The sequence below is a fragment of the Ambystoma mexicanum genome, chromosome 14, assembly GCF_040938575.1.
Source record: "Ambystoma mexicanum isolate Mex_15411 chromosome 14, UKY_AmexF1_1, whole genome shotgun sequence".
Lineage (NCBI taxonomy): Eukaryota > Metazoa > Chordata > Amphibia > Caudata > Ambystomatidae > Ambystoma > Ambystoma mexicanum.
In genome coordinates, this window is record NC_090940.1 from 422,690,994 (window position 1) to 422,710,880 (window position 19,887).

Below are 19,887 nucleotides of genomic sequence, written 5' to 3' on the forward strand. Positions count from 1 at the left end.
GCAGCTACTCACGTTGGATACAGGGGCAGAATCCACAGAATCAAGGTCTTTAGTCATTGGTAACCCTTCATCCTCTTGTGCAATACTATAAGAAATCAAAAAACGTATTGTGAGCTCGAAGCATAGTCAAACATTTTAGTAGATTTATGCAATAAGACTACAGTGTCCCTCCTCGGCCATCTTAGCGATCTAAAGGTATGGATAAGACACCCAGCTAAAACTTGTCCCAGATGCTCCCTGTACAGAATACCCTGTTGAGGCAAGCGCTGCTCTTCAAATGGTGCCCCATAACGCATTACCAAATACGAAAGTGGAGAAACTGCAGTAATACGATTTAGGCATGAAAGTGCTTCTCTACAACGTGTGCACACGAGCTGGCACCGAGTGCATATGTTTTTGCTACAATGTCTGTCCCTCTTCACGCCCCCCTTCCTCCTCAGGAGCTCTCCATTTTAGCTCGATGGGCATGAAAAATGGGCGATGGTTTACCAATCAATCCTTTCCTTTGACATGGGGTCAGCTTGATTTAGTATCCATTTCCAGTCAGATGCTAGCCCCTCATTAAGGTCAGTGTTGGGAGATTCCTCAGAGGATTGTACAAGAACTGCCTGAACACCTACTTCTAAAATAAATAAAAAATAGTGTAACTGACAAAAGGAGCACATTGAACCTATTTATTTCCTATAGGAGAACTTTGAACCACCAATTCTACAAAGTAGCTAAAATTAGCTTACTTCCGTTTAAGATCGTCTTAGGCTAGGGACCCAATTCAATGCTGTTAGGCTGGTACTGCCTTATAGACGAAGGCCTGATAACGTGCACAGGAGTCAGATTTGTTTCAAGGTTTTTGAAGGACATTTGCTTAGGGGGAAAAATTGAAGCATATTCCAAGGAAAATGAATTTCGCAAAGAAATACACCAGTGTCGAATTATGTTTGCCCAGCTCTATTCGGCAAACCACCATCCAGTAGTCAGGAGAATTGCACTATTGAAGGTACAAACAATAGATTGCATAGCGGAGAAAGAAATACCATTATATTGGGATAGAAATGCACTGTAAGACTACAGGAAATGCCACTGTCTGCTTATCTTCTAGAAGCATGCCCTTATACTCATTTTGCTAGGTTATGCTGGCAGAATGTCACGGATGCAGGTTACCCAACATAGACTTGCCTCAACTGGAGGAATTGAAAAGAAAAAGTCTGCAGAGGCTTGTCACTAGAATGCTAAGGTCACGGACTGTTAATCCTCCCATATGGTGCAACAGGCTAGTCGGCAAAGTCTGCCTTTGGTGCTTTCCCTTGATCAAAATACTAGCAGAAGACTCAAAGGGGTGTCCGTAGGAGCCTTTCTTACCTTGGGTAAGACATCTTCAAGGAGAATACATTAAGTGTTACTCAACAGAGTGACTATTGTACTCATGTCCATAGTACCCTTTCTGTATGGGCGTCCCTTGGTAGGGATAGGAATGAACCTTTCATCACCAGAGAAAGAACACTTTCCCTTTAAATGTATGCGCGCAGGGGGGCCCTGCCCAGGGAGCCTGTGCTCCTTTAACCCCGCTAACCAGCACCATACCTCAGCCCCCTTTGATACGTCAGCTATATTGAACGGTTCAATCTCCGCATGGAGGAAAGGGTACTATGGACTAGGAGTATGCTAGTCACTCAGGTGAGTAACAAATACTCCTACATCCCGCCCCCTTTCCTCCATCCTGTATGGGCGACTACAAATGATGAAAAAGCCCTAGGAGGAGAGCTAGATACTGTATGCAGATTACAGAGGACAGCCTGGCCAAATTCATCAGCCCTGGCACTGGTATCCAGACAGTGCTTGCAGAAGGCCGATGGAGTGGCCTATGTCGCCACTGTGCTATTTACTTGCCATGTTACATGACGTTGGAAGTGAACAGCTGGTGCCTTGGCCCTTACAGTGTGAGCGTGCATGCCTCTTGGTGACTCTGCGCTGAGCCTTGTATGCCTCTTGGATGGCAGCAGTCATACATCTGGATATTGAAGCCAGGGACGCTGGTTGTCCTGCCCTTAAGCCTCTAAATGTGACAAAATGCATTGGTCTTGCAAAAGGCCTTGGTATTGTAGATATCGAATTTTGAAGTTCTTCTGACGTCCAAACAGTGGAGAGCCTTTGTGGTGTCTTCCTTGGCGTTTGGAAAGAAAATATAAGTTACTCACCGTAGTGACTAACGTACTCTTAGTCCTTAGTCCTCTTTCCTCCATACTGTATGGGCGTCCATTCCAAGGGACGGGAGACGGAACCTTTTTCACCAGAAAAAACCTTCCCCTTCAAATTTTAGAGGCGCGTGGCCCAGGGAGCATGTGCTGCCCTGACTCCGCCCTCCGGTGCCACACCTTAGTCCCCATTGACACGTCGACAATAGATTTAACATTGCTTAATGACCAGTATAATTGGGGTGGGTGCTTGATGGGACATAGGGAGGAAAGGGGACCAAGGACTAAGAGTATGTTAGTCAATACGGTGAGTAACTTATAATAACTCTTACGTCCTGTTCCCCTTTCCTCCATAATGCATGGGCAATTACAACCAAATGGAGCCCCAGGGTGGAGAGGAGACCCTCCTTAAGCAAATAGTTTCCTGAGAACCGCTGGTCCGAAAGCCGAGTCAGATCTAGAGCCGGCATCCAAACAGTAATGCTTGCAGAAAGCAGAGGGAGTGGCCCAAGTGGCCGCCCTGCTTATGACTTGCCAAGGGACATGGCGCTGGAAAGCAATGGTTGTTGCCTTGGCCCCGACTGCATGAGCATGCATGTAGGCCGGAAGCGGCCTGTGCTGGCCCTACTACGCTTCTTTGAGGGCCGAGACCATCCAGCGGGATATGGAGGTCTGATCACCTGGTCTTGAGGCTCCGAAAGTGACAAACAGGGCATCCAATTTGCGGAAGCCCTTGGTCCTGTCCAAGTAGAATTTCAGGGCAATCTGTGCTTCGTCCTTCGGATCGGCAGAAAACAAAGGAAGGACTATCTTCTTGTTTAAGTGGAAAGCAGATGGCACCTTGGGCAGAAATGCTTGGTGTGTCTGCAGGACTACTTTGTTCCTGTGAAAGTTAGTATTTGGCTCCAAGGCAACCAGCGCCTGGATTTCGCTGACTCTACGAGCCGAGGCCGACTAGTAAGGCCGTCTTGATGGTGACAAGCCTGATGTCCTCGGACGCCGCTGGCTCCAACGGCTTGTGCGCCAGGGCACCCAACACTATGTTGAGGTCCCACACGGGGTCCGTCCTCTTGACGGGTGAGTAGAGCATTGCGAGCCCAATCAAATGTTTGATGATAGGATTGGAGGAGAAGACCCCCCTCCTCAGAGTTCCTGTAAGCCCTGATGACCTAAGGTATGTACGGCAGGTGTCCACCTGCACACCAGAGTGGGTGAGGTGCACCGAGAAGGAGAGCATGTCGTACAAAGTACATTCCAGGTGGTCAATTTCCTTGGAGTCTGCCCAGTGGAAGAACCTGGTCCATTTACTTTTACACTGGGCCCTCGTAACCTTGCTCCATGTGCCCTTTAGGATTTACAGATAAGCCTGTGAGAGACTGAAGTGTGGCAGCATTACCTGCTCAGGTACCACGCTGTGAGGGCTAATCTCTGTGGCACAGGGTGGAAGACCCTGCCCCCCCTGCTGCGCCAGAAGATGTGCAGGGTCCGTCGGGAGGTGAATCAGAGGCATCTCCGAGACGCTCAGCAGCTCTGAAAACCATGGCTTGGCCGGCCACCATGAATCTATTAGAGTGTTCAGTTGGCGAGACTTCTCGATCTTGCAAATCACTGTGAATCAGCAGAGTGGGCGGGACGGCGTAAGCCTTCATGCCGTTCCACTGAAGCTGAAATGCGACGCCCAGGGAGCAGGGACCCTGTCCCTGCCAGAAGGCGAAATGAGGGCACTTCTTGTTGTGTCAGATAGCAAAGAGATCAACCTGGGGATGATACCACCTGTTGAAGATCTGAATAATGAGGTTATTTAGCTGCCACTCAATTGTCCGCTCCCAACCTGCTGAGCCCGTCCGCCTCCAGGTTGGATTCCCCTGGGAGATGGACTGCCGTGAGGTAGATGTTTTCCATGGCCCACTCCCACATGCTGATTGCCAGTCTGTCTGGATGAGGACAACCTTGCCCCAGAGAAGTGGTAGGAATGCTCTGAGCGCTAGCCAGATGGCGTTCAGCTCTAACCAATTGATGTGGTATTTCTGCTTCAGTCCAGGTGCCGTAGACCTAGAGATCGTCCAGGGTGGATCCCAAGCCCCCGAGCGAGGAGTCTGGTGATGGTGGCCTATGGGGTGGGCGGCCGAAAGGGCTAGCCCGTCCGCAGGTTGCAGTCCCTGGACCACCATGCTAGGTCCGGGAGGAGATATGGAGGAACGTTGATCATCTCGGATTGGGAGCCCTGCTACTGGTTCCATGAGGCCATGAAGTGCAGCTGAATCCTCAATCTCGTGTGTGGAGCGGCTAATAGGACCGCCGCCAAGAGACCCAGGACATGCTGGTACCACCATGCTGAGGTCACCTCTCTGCTGAGGAAGTGGGAGGTTGCCCTCTTGATGGCCGAGATCTTGTCCTCCAATGGAAATACCTTCTCGGACCAAGTATCCCAGATGAGGCCCAAGAATGTCAGTCTGCGTGGACTGCAGCTGCGACTTGAGACTGAGCGAGAAGCCCAGATCGTGCAGTGTGTACATAAGGGTATGGAAGATGGGTGAACCGCTTCCAGAGATGTAGCCCTGACGAGCCAGCCTTAGAATGTGGAGGGCCTGCGCTCTGAGGAGAGCAGCCACCGTATTCATGAGCCTGGTAAAGATCCTGGGGGCCGAATTGAGGCCAAAGGGAAGGACCTTGTATTGAAAATGGTAGCCCATGATCCTGAACTATAGGAATGAACGATTGGGCTGCCAAATCGGGACAGGTAGGTACGCGTCCTTCAGGTCCAGGGAGCACATCCAGTCTCCCTTGCACAATGTCTCCGTTATAAAAGCCGGCGTAACCATCTTGAATTTTTGTAGGGGTAAGGAGAGGTTGAGGGTAGAAAGGTCCAGCACAACTCTCAGGCCCGCCTGGTTTTTCTTCTGAATGGCGAAAATCCTCAAGTAAAAGCCCAAGCTTTGCTGGGAGGCTGGGACTTCCTCCACTGCCTGGCTCTCTACGAGCGACCGGATCTCCGCCAGAAGAGTTTCTGACCCAACCTGAGGCAGTGGAAGGGAGGCCGGAGGAGAGATTGGGAAGGGTAGGCAGTACCCTGTGGATACTACAAAGAGGATCAAAGGGTCCGGGAAATTCTGGCCCAGAAATGTGCATGGAGAGCAAGCCTGCCCCCCACTGGAGACACGTTGACCCGAAGGGGCGCGTCATGCCTTCTTTCCCTCGGAGACTGTCGTGGAGGAGGGGGACTGAAAAACACCTTTACTCCCCCACCCCCCCTCCTTTTTGTTGCTTGTGCCGGTTCTGAGACAACAAGCGGTCCGGCTGCCTGGATCTCCGTTCCTGGAAACCACAGAACCCTCCATATGAACGCCCCCTGTCGGAGCGCTGCTGTGACTGGGCGTACGACTTGTGCATTGTCTTTGTCAAGATGAATAAAGACTTGGCCGTTTGTGAGTCGTTTTTCTTCTTGTCCAGCTCTTCGTCCATGGTGGAGTGGAAGAGGGCCCCCCCCCTCCCTCCCTCCCTCGAACTGTAGATCTAATATGCGTTCCTGGACGTCATGGTTGAATTTCGTCGCCCAGAGCCAGGCTGTCCTTCTCATGTCTGGAGATACAGATTGCACGGCCAGGTGTCAATCTGGGCCACGGAGGTCCGAAATTTCCCGCCATAACCTTTGGTTAGCATCAGCCAGCATGGCATCGGCGTTGGTCTGACGAAGATGCAAGGACGCGTTGGAATAGAGTTTCTTCCCGTACGCCTCCAAGGTCTTCTCCTTGCTAGCAGCGCTGCAGAGGAGGTGGCCGAGGACGACAGACTTGGAGCATAGTGATGCCACAGCGATCACAGAGGAGCGTGGCCGAGGATGGGCCTAGAGCAAGAGTATCCCCCCCCTCCATCTGCCTGTACTTGGCGTCGATTGACCGGCTGGACCGAGTGGGGCTTGAGCCAACCCTGCTTGGCCAGGGAGACATCATTCTGCAGAGGAATCCCTGTTTTGGCAGAGGGGCGTTGCGTGAGGACTTCAGCCAGAACCCCCTCGGGTAGGGTTAGGCCAAGGTACTCCGCCAACCCAGCAAGAAGTTTGTGGAAGGCCCTGGCTGAGGATGGTGTGTCCGGATCCTCCTAATCCGTGTCCTCATCCGTGTCTTGCAGATCAGGAGGATCCTGCAGAGGTGGGGGGGGAGTAGCAGGAGCCTGGGGTACAGTGACCCTGGCCGGAGACTGTGGAGAAGGCGAGTATTGAACCGCCTGAGGAATCTGCTAGGGAGCCAGAGGCTGTGCCAGTGGTCGCCGGCGGAGGCGCTAATGGTGCCGCTAGCATAGTCGGGAGGACTTCTTTGATGGCGTCCTTGAGGATAAACCCCCATCCGAGGTGACTTCATGAGCCTGAGGAACCTCTCAAAGAACCCCTCTTCACTGGCTGGAGAGGTGGTAGGGGTTACTGACCGAGTAGCCGGGGGCTGCTGGAGCCGCTGCATATCCTTCCTGTATGGACGCAGTGGGAAGCTGCCCTGCGCAAAAGGATAGGTTGTAGGCCAGTCCCACCCTGACACTCCTTCGCCAAACTCCTGGAATGGCGTCAGACGGGTGCCTCCGTCTGGCGCGGCGGCCATCTTGTCGAGCTGCCTGCCACGTGCATGCGACTTGTTGCTCGGCTCGTTGGTCCCAGCCTCCTCCAAGACTCTTGCGTGTGGATCACAAGGCCTACCCTGCTCCTCGGGCCTAGGCCCGGTAGGTGAGACACACTCGACTAGGTGCCCCCTAGGAAGTATTGCCGGTACTAGAGCGTAGCCCCCTCGGCCATATTGCTGTTACAAGGGCGAATCCCCTCGGATGCCAATCCGGTACAAGAACCTTCCGGTCACTCAACACTGCCACCGGGAGGATCCGAGGGGCCCTCGGCCGGTAGCTGAAGCAGCCTCTGTGCACGTGCTGGTACAAGGACCTGAACGGTACCTTCCGCGTGGGAGAGTCCTTGGCAAGGAGTGTCCTTTGTGGGTGCGATGGAAAATAGCGGCCCTTCCTTGGGCCAGGCCCGTGTTTCACAAATTTCTTGAGGTCCTCTGGAGGTGACATCTGGAAGAGCACCCTCCACCTGGCTAGTCTGTTCTTCCAGCGCTTTTGATGACAGCGAGCCACACGCTGTACAAGCTTGCCAACTGCGGTCTGGGCCAAGGCAATGTAGGCAGAGGGTGTGGGGGTCTGACGTTAGGAAGAGCCCGTTGCAGGATGGACACGTGCAGAACCCTGTGGAAGTCGCATGCGCCAGGGAGGAGAGTGGCGCCCGAGTACCAAGTACCTGAATGATGAGACAAAAAAAAGACAAAAGCAGAAGTATCCATGCGTGGAATTACATGGCCCAAGCAAAACCCAGGAGCGCTGGTGAATTCAGCCTGTTCCCCTCGACGCAGAAAAGGGGACTGAGGTGTGGAGATGGAGGGTGGATTCAGGGCAGCACATGCTCCCTGGGCCGCACCACTGCGTGCCTCTAAATTTAAAGGGGGAAGATGCTTTTTTCTGGTGAAAAAGGTTCCGTCTCCCGTCCCTTGGAAGGGACGCCCATGCAGTATGGAGGAAAGGGGACGGGACGTATGAGTAAGTGGGGAGCACAATCTCTTCATTAATGTGGAAGGAGACCACCACTTTTGGTAGGAACCTGGGGTGCGTGCGGTGCACACCCTTTTCCCGATGAAACCGTGTAGGGCTCGGAAGCCACCAGAGCCTGAATCTCGCTAGCTCTGCGAGCTGAAGACAGACCCTCTAAGTAGTGCTTTTTTGAGCGTGACCAATTTGATGTCCACTGTGGCCATGGGCTCCTATGTTGTGTGTAAGGGCGCCAAGAACAATGTTAAGATAGCAGACTGGATGAGGGCGTCCAACAGGAGGGTAAAGCCTGGTCAACCACGCTCGATGCTGCTTCACAAATGGATTAGCCGAGGAAATGTAAACCTGTCCAGTACCTGTATGCGGCAATGGCCGCTAGGTAAGAACGGAAGGTGTCGACCTGGACCCCTGTTCTGGCTAAATACGTAGAGAAAGACAACACCTGGTCCAGAGTGCAGGATAGCAGGTCCGGTCCACTCCATTTTCCTTGGACCAGAAGCAGAACATTGTCTATTTGCTCTTGTACTGCTTTCAAGTAGCCAGACTCCTGGCTGATTTCTAGGTTGTCTCGAGAGAGTTGGAGATGTTGTAGAGTCACCGGCTCAGGTACCAGGCTGCTAGGACTAGCTTCTCCAGGCAAGGGTGAATCAATGCCACCACCCCCTCCCACACCCCCGCTGCACCAGGAGCAGACCCTCCCAGAGCCGGAGAGGGACTTCTGGTTGGGCTGACACTGGTCCGAGAACCACTGGCCACTGTGGCGCTATGAGGATGAGTCGCAGCCACTGGGATTGTCTGATCTTGAAAACAACCCTTGTGGATGAGCAGGGTATGAGGAAAAGGGTACACCCACGTCCCATCCCAGGGGATCTGGAGCGTGTCCCCAGAGGGAGCTGTTCCACCCGCCCCTCCACCTCGGAGGCGATGTGACCCCACCTGCTGAAATCTCTTGACGGACTCTTGTTCAGTTGCCACTCATAATTGTTGGAGCCCATCCAACTGAGTTTGTCCGCCTTGAGGTTCTATTCTCCTGGCAGAATCATAGATGAGATCCAGATGTCCTGCTTGATAGCCCTATCCCAGATGCTGAGGGCCAGTCTGCATAGGGGTTGGGATCTGGTGGACCCCCCCCGCTTGTTTATGTAATACATTCAGGTAGAGTGGTCTGTCCAAATGCAAACTGCACTGCTCCCAATTAATGGTATGGCCATCATTTCCAGCCAGTTTATGTGGTTGTGCTGGTTGTTCTTAGACCAGATGCTGTGTACTGAATGAGTCCCCAGGGTAGCACCTCCCCCTTTGAGTGAGAAGTCTGTAGTCCTAGTATAATCAGTCGGCGGCAGTCTGAACCGTCTCCCCAGCATGAGGTTTACGCATTCTGCCCCAACCACGTGAGGGCTTGCTGTAAGAGCGCAGGTATAGTGACCAGGGCTCCTGGATTACCAGACTCCTGGTTCCAGGATGGCGAGAAATGCAGCTGCAGCCTCATTTGTAGCCTGGTGTAGGGGGATAGCCAGGAGGCATGCCGCCAGTACTCCCTAGTTGGTGCTGGTACCACCAGGTGGTAGTTACTGTTCTGCTGTTGAAGTGAGCAACAGAAGTTTGATCGCCGCCACCTTCTCCCCCGTTGGGAACACCCTCTGCTTCCGAGTGTCCCAGAGCAGCCCTAAAAACACCAGAGTTTGTGTAGGGTAAGAGCCGAGACTTCTGGAAGTTGATTGAGAACGGCAGTTCATAGAATGTAGTCATGAGTCTGGTCGTTGAGTACCTGACCTGCTCCGGTGAACCCACACTGACTATTCAATCGTTGAGGTAAGGATACACATGGAGACCTTCCGACCTGAGAAGGGCTGCCACCACGTTCACTCTTGTGAATACCCTCAGCGCTAAGTTCAGGCCAAACGCCAGCACCGTGAATTGAAAGTGCAACCCAATGACCCAGAACCTAAGGAAGGATCAAGGGCACTGCGGGCACATGGAAATATGCATCTTCCAGATCCATGAAGCACGTCCAGCGCCCCCCCCCCCGCGTCCCCCCTGAAAGACCCAAGACCACTTGCAGGCCCACCTGGTTCTTTTGAAAGGCAAAGATGCAGGTGTAAAAGCCCTGCTGAGCGCGAGGAACCTCCTCCACCGCCTCGCTCTCCACCAGGGAGCAAATCTCCACCAAGAGTGAAGGAGTACCGATCTGTGGGGGGAGGAGGGGATGGCGATTACAGGGGAAACAGTAGGAAACAATTAAAATCACCCGTCAGTCCGTGAACGCCAAGCTGGACGGTGCAGGGCCAGTCTGCCTCCGACTGGGGTGCGGTGGACCTGAGAATAGCAGATATTGCTTTTTTGGGTCAGAGGCAGACGGAGGGGGGACTGGAAAAGCCTTGGTGCAAAGACTTCGTGTTTTCGCCTATGTTGGCAGGGTGACTGGAACAGCAGTCCTGGAAACCACCCAAGGATCGCCCCCTGTCTAATCAAGAGTGGCCTTGCGTGAAGATTTAGCCTAATGGCTTGGTGAGAATGGTCCGGGACTTGGCTGTCCCAGCTGCTCTTCATCTAGTTCCTTGTCCGTGGAGAAGTGAAACAAGTCATTGCTCTTGAAGGGTAGGTCTAGGACCCTGTCGTGAACTTCAGGACTGAATCTGGTTGCCTTGAGCCATGCCGTCCTCCTCATGTCGGTTGCCACACAGATAGCCCTGCTTGCAGTATCTATGTGAGCCACTGTAGACCTTCTCCTTGCCAGGTAATGCCAAAGTAGATGATGTAGTGGATGTCTGCGGTTTGGCGTACATGGTAGCTGCCGCAATGACAGATTAATGGCTGCGGGTGCACCGACCGGGGGAGTGAGTCGCCCTCTGCCTGCCTATAGTTTGCATGGGGTTTGGTCCAGCCCTTCCGTGCCAGGGCCTCCACATCTTTTTAGTAGCGCATTGCCCGATCTTGTGGTTAAATAGATGGCAACACCTCCGCTAGGATCCCTGCTTCTGGTTGCTCCCTCTGCAGCTGAGAAATGCCCAATTACACCCTTGCCGAAGAGGTTGCCTGCTCATCCTCCTAGTTAGTTCCCCCCTGATCCGCTGTGTCCGGTGGGTATGTATTATCTGCAAGGGGGGTGAGGGGGTGTGGTGCCAGAGGGGGCTGGATAAGATACGAAAGTTGCGGGAGCAAAGGTGGAATCATGTCCCGAATGATCCCCCCTCAGTATAGCTCCCATTTGAGGAGATTAGTGTGAGGAATTTTCAGAAAACACATTCTTTGCATGCTTTGCATTTAAGCGTCCCGTCAGTACTGGGCCCCGTAGAGCAGAGCCTCTCGGTTGAACCCCCGGGATGAGAGCTGCCTGGCCCTTCAGCGATGGAACCAGGAGGATCAGTGGACCCCTCGGCCGTAAGGCCGGTAGCTCGTTGAGCCTTTGTACCCTTGCTGGTGATGGAGCAGAATTCGTCCCCCCCACCCTCCCGCCTGGCCACACCACGGGAAAAGTCACCTTTGCGGGGTGCTTTAGAGAAGAGAACACTTTACTTGAGCTTGGTTTTTCCTATGTAAGCACTCCTAGATATGTTCTAGTGGAGATCTGGAGAACAGCTCCTTCCACCTCGACAGCCAGTTCTTTAGTGACCGGGGAGTAAGGACAATGCACGCTGAACAACCGTCCTAGCCATGGTCTTCACCAAGGTACCGGAAGCAGAGCCCATGCAGGTCTGACGTAGGAAAGGACCCATCGCAGGCCGAGCACCTAAAGCCCACTGTGGCTGAAATGTGGCAGGGAGGGGTGAGGTTCTACTAGAGGACAGTGAACATTTTATTTCCTATAAAAATTAAATCTGCTTAGTAAGAGACAATAGAGGGACAAATCCCTGGGGAAACCTGCAAACGCATGAAATTGCAAGGAAAAAAAGGGCCTCAACCACAGCCTAGGCGAAGGAGGACCGCTCCAGTCAAAGTGGAAAAGATGACCGAGGTGTGGCGCTGGAGGGTGGAATCAAAGGAGGGCATGTCCCCGGAGCAGTGACCCCCATGTGCAATGAAATTTAAAGGGGAAAGACATTTTTTCTGGAGAAAAAGGTTCAGTTGCCCTCCCTAGCGAGGGACGCCCATACTGTATGGAGGAAAGGGACAGGACGTAGGAGTCATTACCTTACACATGCCTTCTCGTGCTAAGCCAGCTTGAGATTGCTTCCATACAATATGTGGCTGCCAGAGCCCATCCGTGATGAGTCCTGATGCGGATGCCATCCCTACTCCATGTTAATGACCCTGCTTAACTGCATCACTTAACATCCAGGGGCTACGGCATCCCATCAAGCGCTGTCGCCTGATGAACCTGCTATGAGACCTACAGACAGGGTTATGTGGTCTTCCTTCCAGAGACCCATCTAGATTCAAGGATTTCCGTGAAATTGGGCGGGGACGGGGGGCAGGGAGTGACTGCTGTTCATTCCCAGTCTCATGAGAAGCGAGGGATGTCTATTCTGATAAACCAGCAGGTCCCCTTTACCGTCTTGGCTGCTTTGTCCTCTTGCAGGGGCTTCTCTTCCAGCAGTGCATCAATTTCATTAATATAAACAGTCTCACCAATGACACCTGGTTTATTCACATGCCTATTTGTGACATTTGCACCATATATGGGGCGACGACCCGAACGTTGTTATAGTCCCTGGGGAAGATCGGTTTAAGCTGACAGTACTGCTTCTGAAAAAAAGTAAGACTCTGAACCCTTATCTCAGACCTATGCGTGGTCAAGGTCTGGAGACAATTGCATTTACGAGTGGGACTATACGTTCTCCTCCAACCACCACCAATGTTTCTCCCGTCTCCATAACCGGTTGCTCCCTGTACCATCATGCATATGGTAGAAGGGTGCTCAATTCTCCCCATGGCAATCTCTGACCATGCCCCCTAGAATCTTGGTGTGGCGACTCAATTTAATGATACCCCCATACCAAGACCTGGTGGAGCGCCTCTGCCGAGATTCGGAGGGGTTCTGTCGGAACAATATAGTGGAGGAGTACACCATCACTAGATGTTGGGACCCCCTTAAGGCGCTCCTCAGGTCAATTTATATCTCAATGAGCATATAAGAAACCAATGTGGTCAGAGAAGGAATCCCAACTGACAGCAATTGAGACGGCCGAAGGCACCCACAAGGCCACTAGAGATCTGCAGGAATATGTTAGCATACTTAAACTGCGGTCGGACATCACAACACTTTGCGCCCAAAAGTCCTTTTCCAAGTGGCATATGATCTATATGCTGTGGGGTATTGCGGGTATAGGCCCCTTTGGATTATGGCCCCGGCTCTTAAGGGCAGACAGCAGGGGCAATTAATAGTGGTAATTAAAGACTGACACCATGCTGGCAGGGGATCAAGCCACGAACAAACTGTTTGCAGCTTTCTACCAGGTCCTATATGCAGCCCCACCAGAGAGGGATATGCACCTGACAGCCTTTGACGAGATCACTCCAACAATAGGCCACAACAACCTAGCCACACTAACTGCTCCCATTGATTGATATTTTATTTCTATTGCGCTCGTACACAAGTGTTTCAGAGCGCGGCAAGGGAGGGGAACAGGGGAGAACAAAACAGCGATCTTACTAGGCCCAGTGACATTGAGAACGCGCAAGGGAGAGGGGGAGAGGAAAAGTGCATGGAAGGGGGAAGAGGTGGAAAGTGCGAAGCAGAGGAGAAACAGATAAATAACAATAAATCACTGACAAACGGGTCCTTGGCACTATGAGGGGGGCGGGGGGTTAACCACTGGTAAGGGAATTGGGCCAGATGTCCTCCGCATTGATGTCTATAAACTAATGCCCCCCTCCCAACCCCCATGCACCATCACCCATCTTGTATGCCCTAGAGATTGAGCCTTTAGCTGTTAAATAGAGACATGAAGGATGGGCCGGCATCGTCAAAATACCAGACCATAGACTATTGCTTTATGCAGACATACTATAGATTAGCCAACACACAGGTCCCTACCCCGTATTACTATCTTGCACAAAATGGCCAGAAGAGGTTATGCCGCTCTGCCTCGACATCCCATGGAAACCATTTAAGTTAGTCGCAAGTAATCAAGTATTAGCCCAGACCTCCAATTCCTGTGTGAAATAATCTTAGCTAGGATGGGTTTTTAGTTTAAGTAAGATCTAATCACATGGAATTCCCCACCCCTCTCCCTCACAGGAAGAATGTCATCAAGATGAACTCAATGCCCAAATTGTTATATCTCGCTTTCATGCTACTTATGCCCCCGTCCAGGACAACGTATGCAGATTGACAGATGCGTGATGAAGTTTATCTGGAGCGGCAAGAAAGCACGGCTGAATAGGACCATTCTGCAAGCCACCAAACACTATGGTGGGCTCACGCTACCGTCATGCAAAACACTATAGGTCTGCCCAAATAGGCTGGACCAAACTAGCTGAATACAGGGCACACCACGAGTGGGCGTGTCGTCGAGTTGTAAGTACTGCTACCAGGAAATCCTAGCTATTCCCCCCCCCCCCCCCAAAAAAAACTGCCACAGTCCCTAACACGACACCCTATATTTGGCCCCACACTAACACAGCGGCATAGGATGCAGCAAATATCTGGGACCGACATACAGAAACCCCCAGCATGGATCTCAATCTGTGCCCTGCTATCATACGGTGTACAAGAACAGATCCATACACGACAAACACACTGACAGGGCATCAGGGTAATTAACTTCTTCAAAGAGGATGATGATGATTTACCTTTACCATGCTTTGCTAAAACTTTTTGGGGCTTGCCAACTCTGGCTGGTTGCAATATCTGACAATACAATCGGTCACTAGTGGACACACCACCAGGTTGTCTAGGGCGCAAGATCATTATGTGATTCAACATTTGAAAAGGTACACCATAGAATATCCCAGGATCAGGACCTTTAATATACTCACCATGCAGAACAGCTATCCGAAAAACATGCTAGTAGCTATGGGGCGAGGACCTGGGAAACTAGGGGGACATTGGATTTCTTTTCCACATTGCTTCCTGCAACATAAGACACAGAACTTCAGTACACAATTATTCACAGGGGCTACTACACCCCATCCAGGCTTTATAGTATGGGCATTGCCCTCTAGGCGCTCTGCTGGCGAGGCAGCGGAAGTCTGGGGACAATGGGACACCTGTTTCGGCATGCCCAAAACTCAGATTCTGGACCGGGGTCTTCCAGCAACTGCAAGACATTCAAGGGATTTTGTTGGAGACAGCTCCCGCCCGATGTTATTTGGGATGGGCATTGGGACTGGCATGCAGACACCATGACTCGCAAGCCGATTCATATTGCGCTTTTCATAGCCCGCAAGGCCATCCTACTAGTTTGAAAATCCTTAGTGCCGCCATCCTTTCAGAAGTCTAAAACGCTGTCAAAAGTGTGTGCTTCTGAATGAAAGCGCTTTAGTAGAGCTGCAGGCCCCACAAGAGGGGACACATTCTGGGCAGTTGCTGACATTCGTTTAATCCTTTTGGACTGCAATGAGAGTGACTGGTTTATTACTGGATCACAATCGGAGAACCTCGTTATGACAAGTTTGTGGTGGTGAGAGGGGGGGGTGACTTGTGGGAAGGGGGTGGTTCAAACGAGCGGGTGGAATGCTACAGATGTTCAATATTATTTGACTGCAGTAACCAACGCATTTTACAGTGCCAGTAGGCAACACCTGATCTCATGTTGGTACTGTACTGTCGATGTGTTCATTTTATGCAATACAAAAATGTTATTTAAAAAAAAATGACATGGCTGTTTTAGGGCACTAGCCACGTTTAGTAGCCGTACACACTAAAAAAAAAAACAAATGGTACAAATATAATTGCGCCATCATCTTGTCTTTAGGTACATACAAAAGTAACCAAAATCATAAGTTTAAAAGGCTAGGGTGATCAAACGGATCCCCATTGCACTGAATTGTAACATGCTGTGTCCAATGTTAAGTTACAAAAGTAAAGATGAAAGTTTCCCAGTACGTATAGTCAGAAGGACTCATCAGTTTCCCCCATAACGTGAGCAAAAGGGCAGGGTAAGTGAAGCTGGAAGCTTTACTTGCCCTCAAAAAAGTCAGAGCAGGTTAAAAAACAAAGCAATAAGATTGGGAGTCCATAGAAACTATGGAGGGAAAGCTGCCAAAAGAGAAATCTTTCCCAACAGTATGTCATATGCATGCAACATAGGCAGAATGACTGCCCGAGTGAGAAAGACCACGAGACAGTACCAAACAGGCACACAACATGCAAAATACAGGTTACCCTCTACGTAAAGAGAATTTAAAAATATCCATTTAAGATAACGTTTCCTGCTCGCAATATGCTTTTGGAAGAGTCAGATTGCATTTTAGGCAATTAACTATCCAAGCTCAATCAGACAAATGCAGGCCATTGCATTGAGAAAATGCAAAGGGTAGCAACATGGGCTATACCAGTCATTGCTCTCCAAATAAAATAAAAAAATACTAACATGCAAAAGTTGCCACGATAAACAGAACCACTGCTGCCTAATGATTTACAAGCCAATGTTTAATATTTACCTTAGCAGGTTATCAGTGCTGCCAAATAGTGCCTTTGTAACAGTAGTTAGCAAAGGACTTGGAGATGTTTGTGAATCAGGAGACTTTTCAGCAGCCAGAACAGTAGGGGCGCAGGGATCAATACTTGGTTTTGCAAGCTTGGTTCTTGTACATGCCACTTGTGCGCCAAGGCTTTCAGACAAGATGCTCTTGTGTGCCCTGGACGATCCTGAAATAACATAACACAAAGAAATTATGAATGGGCTATTAAATCTGAACACTGAACGCTTTTTTGGGCTGCCATAGTAACAGAACTAACCATTTGCACTCCTAAAAAACGATTTTCGGTTATATAGTTTGCTATCCCATTGTCCATTTATGCATCACCTGCTCCACAAGGCCTACATTGAGAACTCTACATATGGAATGATTCATCAACGGGAATGTGACGAGTGATGGTTAGCAATTATACAACAGAGTTTCTATTTTAATTTGATTATTAGTATGCACATCTTCCCATATCAAGGAACTATTAAATGCCCTGGAGCCGAGCATTCAATTGCGCTTTAAAAAACAATCCAAGTTAAAGCCCTATTCTTAAAAAAGATTTGACAGGAGGCCCCCACCCACAATGTTGCTTAATCTATGGAAGAAAGCTGCTTAATGCTCAACTGTCTCTGGCGAGATGTCTCTACCTTTGCTGCTTTCCCGTGCCTGCCCCATATTCCAATCCCTAATGGTGAGCGACTTTCCCTGATAAAACCTAAATCGGCGGGCTCATTAAGTAACACCGATTGAACTGGAGAGACTCCAGGCCTCACAGGGTTACTGTGTCCCAAAGACACCCCGTTCAAGTTGCCTTGCATGGTCAGCTATACTAGTTTGGTTTGCTATTCAAGGCCTACAGTACATCTAACTGGCGGGGTACAGCCAGCTTTAAACTAGGGTATTTCTACTAGGAGGACGCAGCCAAAATCCAGAATGGATCACTGATGTATCCCACTCTAGTTGGCGGAAAGCAACAGCTGTAGTCACATAGGACCGCTTTCGGCCTCAGAGGGAGACGACTGCAGTGAACAAAACCACGTTCTGAAAGTTAGTGTCTGGAATACACAGCTGAGAAAATCTTTAGCAGACTACTCTGGTTAAATAGCAGCGCTCCAGTGATCGGGTGGCTGCCAAGGGTTTGCAAGGATGCACCCTTCCAATTGGAACCAGTGTTTTTGCTCGGCTTCCAAATTTTTCACTCAAAAATTCCTAATCCCTACCTCATTGAAGAGAATTTTAAACTGGTGAACATGTTCCAGTGAGAAGGCTACGCCAAACCAAATGCCTCAAGCAAACGCTTCACGAATGCTTCTTGCAAAACGGATGAAAAAGCAAAGCACCAGCACCCTTCCCTTCCCTTGAAACAGCAGGCAGTCTGGTCACATATTCAAGGGTAGGCTCCTACAGAACACCTTGCTTTGTACCCCGTTAGGCATAATCCTGTGCAGTTCCCTTAGGGAGCACTAAAGCAGATTAACACTACAGGTATATGCAATAAATCCCCTTTGGTATCAGTCCGTACCACAAAGGTTCAGTTGGCAGCTGTGGCTAAGCAGTCATACTTATCTCAAGAGGAAGTGGAGCGGAATTCAGAGTTTACACAATAGGACTACAATACTATGGTGCAAGGAAACACTGACCAAAGCTTTGTATTAAAAATAATATATATATTTTATACCACTACTAGTCAACACATCAATCACAGTTATTAAAACAAGTTAAAATCAGTCAAGAAAAGTATACACAACTCCCTAGTTAAATTGTAGACAAGTTTGAGCAAGAGTGAAAACTGAGTAAAACGGCACAGTGAAAACCTAGCACAAATGGCACTAACAATTTCTCACAAGGGAGGGAAAGAACAAGTTATACAAAAATATACTCTTAAACACCTTAGCAACACTTCCCAATAAGATTGTGAAAAAGTTTAGGCAAGGCAGTACTTTAGCGTGTATAATACTGAGGTGAAAACCAAGCAAAATGGCACTTCACAAGCTTAAAAAGAGGGAAGGAAAAGGTGGTTATAAGAGTTAGGTGCACCAACACATTTCTAGGTGAGAAGCAATCTAGAGAAGGCAGTTATAACAGATTTAGCCAGAGTCAATAGGCCTGGGCCAGAGTCAGTGGTACAGGGCAAAGTACCTAGGCGCAAAAGGTTCTTGTAGCTGCATTTAAGTCTTTGTTAAACGATTCGAAAAGGCGGGTGCAGAATGTGAAAGACAAGTTTAGTCGATAGGGGTGGCCAACCCAGGAGGTAGGTAAAGGATTTCAAACACCTTTAGAGATACCCTGCGAAACGGGAGGCCTGGCGGAACAATGTACCTGAAAAAGTGGAAGCAGCTCCTGTGGTGGCGGTGGTTCCTGGCAGTTCCTGCAGTGTTGTCCAGCAGAGGAAGAGAGGCTCTCGTCATGGAGGAAGGTTCGAGTTACTGTACTGCCCAGGGAAGAAGCCAGCCGCGGTGATGCCGAAACAAATGAAAAGGTATGCTCCTTTAAATCGTGGTTGTGGTGGACTGGTGCCTGGCTATCCGGTCTCCGAGTGCAGGGCACTGGCGATACGACCAAGGCAGGTCCTGGAAGGCGATTGGCAAACTGGTTGGCCCCACCAGTTCAAGGGAAGAAGGCTCTTGAAGATGATCTCTCGTCGTGTGGAGAAAAGCGTCGAGACGCTGCAGCAGGGCTTCACCGGTGGTTCAGTTGTAGATGTCTGGCTTCTCTCCTCTTCGGCATCTTAGTTCCAGTGGCGACGTCTTGCTCTTCCAGTCCTCGGGACCCTGCTTTTATGCAAAAAGATCCCCATTCATACAGCCTAGCTGTCACTCACACAGTGGAGTGGTCATCCTGGCGGGAGACCCTCCAGCCTATCAGGGCAGAGTGCGACTTGTGTTGCTGAGGCAACCCTGTCCAGGGGGCCTACTCCCCCTCCCACACAATGGGTCCACCCCAGACTCAGTGGCACCGAAAGGGGGGCTTCTGGGCAGAAGCCTGCCAAAAGGACGAACAAAGGATCCCCAACCTGGGTTAGGATTATAGAGAAAGACAAGAAAGTTCTGTCAAATAAAACCTGGCGGTTTGTTAGAGGCTGTCAGTAAATGTGGTAGCCTCGAACAATGGGAAAATCCCAAAGGGATATATTCACAGTTGAATATTTTTGATAGTAACCACTGCCACCAGCCAGAAACTTTTGAGAGATGACTGTACGTTACCCTCTAGAAAATGAACACCAGGGAAAAACTATTAACCCTTCCCAGTACTTCCATAGTAAGATGGGTTGTACTGGTTTAGTTCATAAAGATGGACTAGTAAAGTCAATGGGGACTTTACATGCCCTGGGAGACAGTAGTCTTTCCCAGGGTATGGAATATGTTTGGGGGTCCCTATGACACCCCTGTGTTACTGCACGGAGGGTGCTGTGTAACGTGTATAAAGATGGTTCCTATGAGGGTGAGGTAAACCCCATAGACATTAAACACAAAAAGTAGCCTAGAACACAAACAGAAAATATGCCTAAGAGTGGGAAAGAGTGTCTCACTCTTAGCAGGAGAAA

General features: G+C 50.2%; 1 protein-coding gene across 5 annotated transcripts in view; it reads right to left on the minus strand.

Moving 5' to 3' along the window:
- Positions 1-19,887, minus strand: part of DLGAP5 (DLG associated protein 5) — an 827,616-nt gene that overhangs the window by 175,728 nt on the left and 632,001 nt on the right. For all 5 annotated transcript variants that reach the window (XM_069637597.1, XM_069637599.1, XM_069637595.1 and 2 more), the window contains exons 15-16: positions 16,317-16,524; positions 13-85 (exon numbers count right to left, since the gene is read on the minus strand). In XM_069637597.1, the coding sequence (XP_069493698.1) occupies positions 13-85; positions 16,317-16,524 (281 nt within the window). The remainder of the gene's footprint in view (positions 1-12; positions 86-16,316; positions 16,525-19,887) is intronic.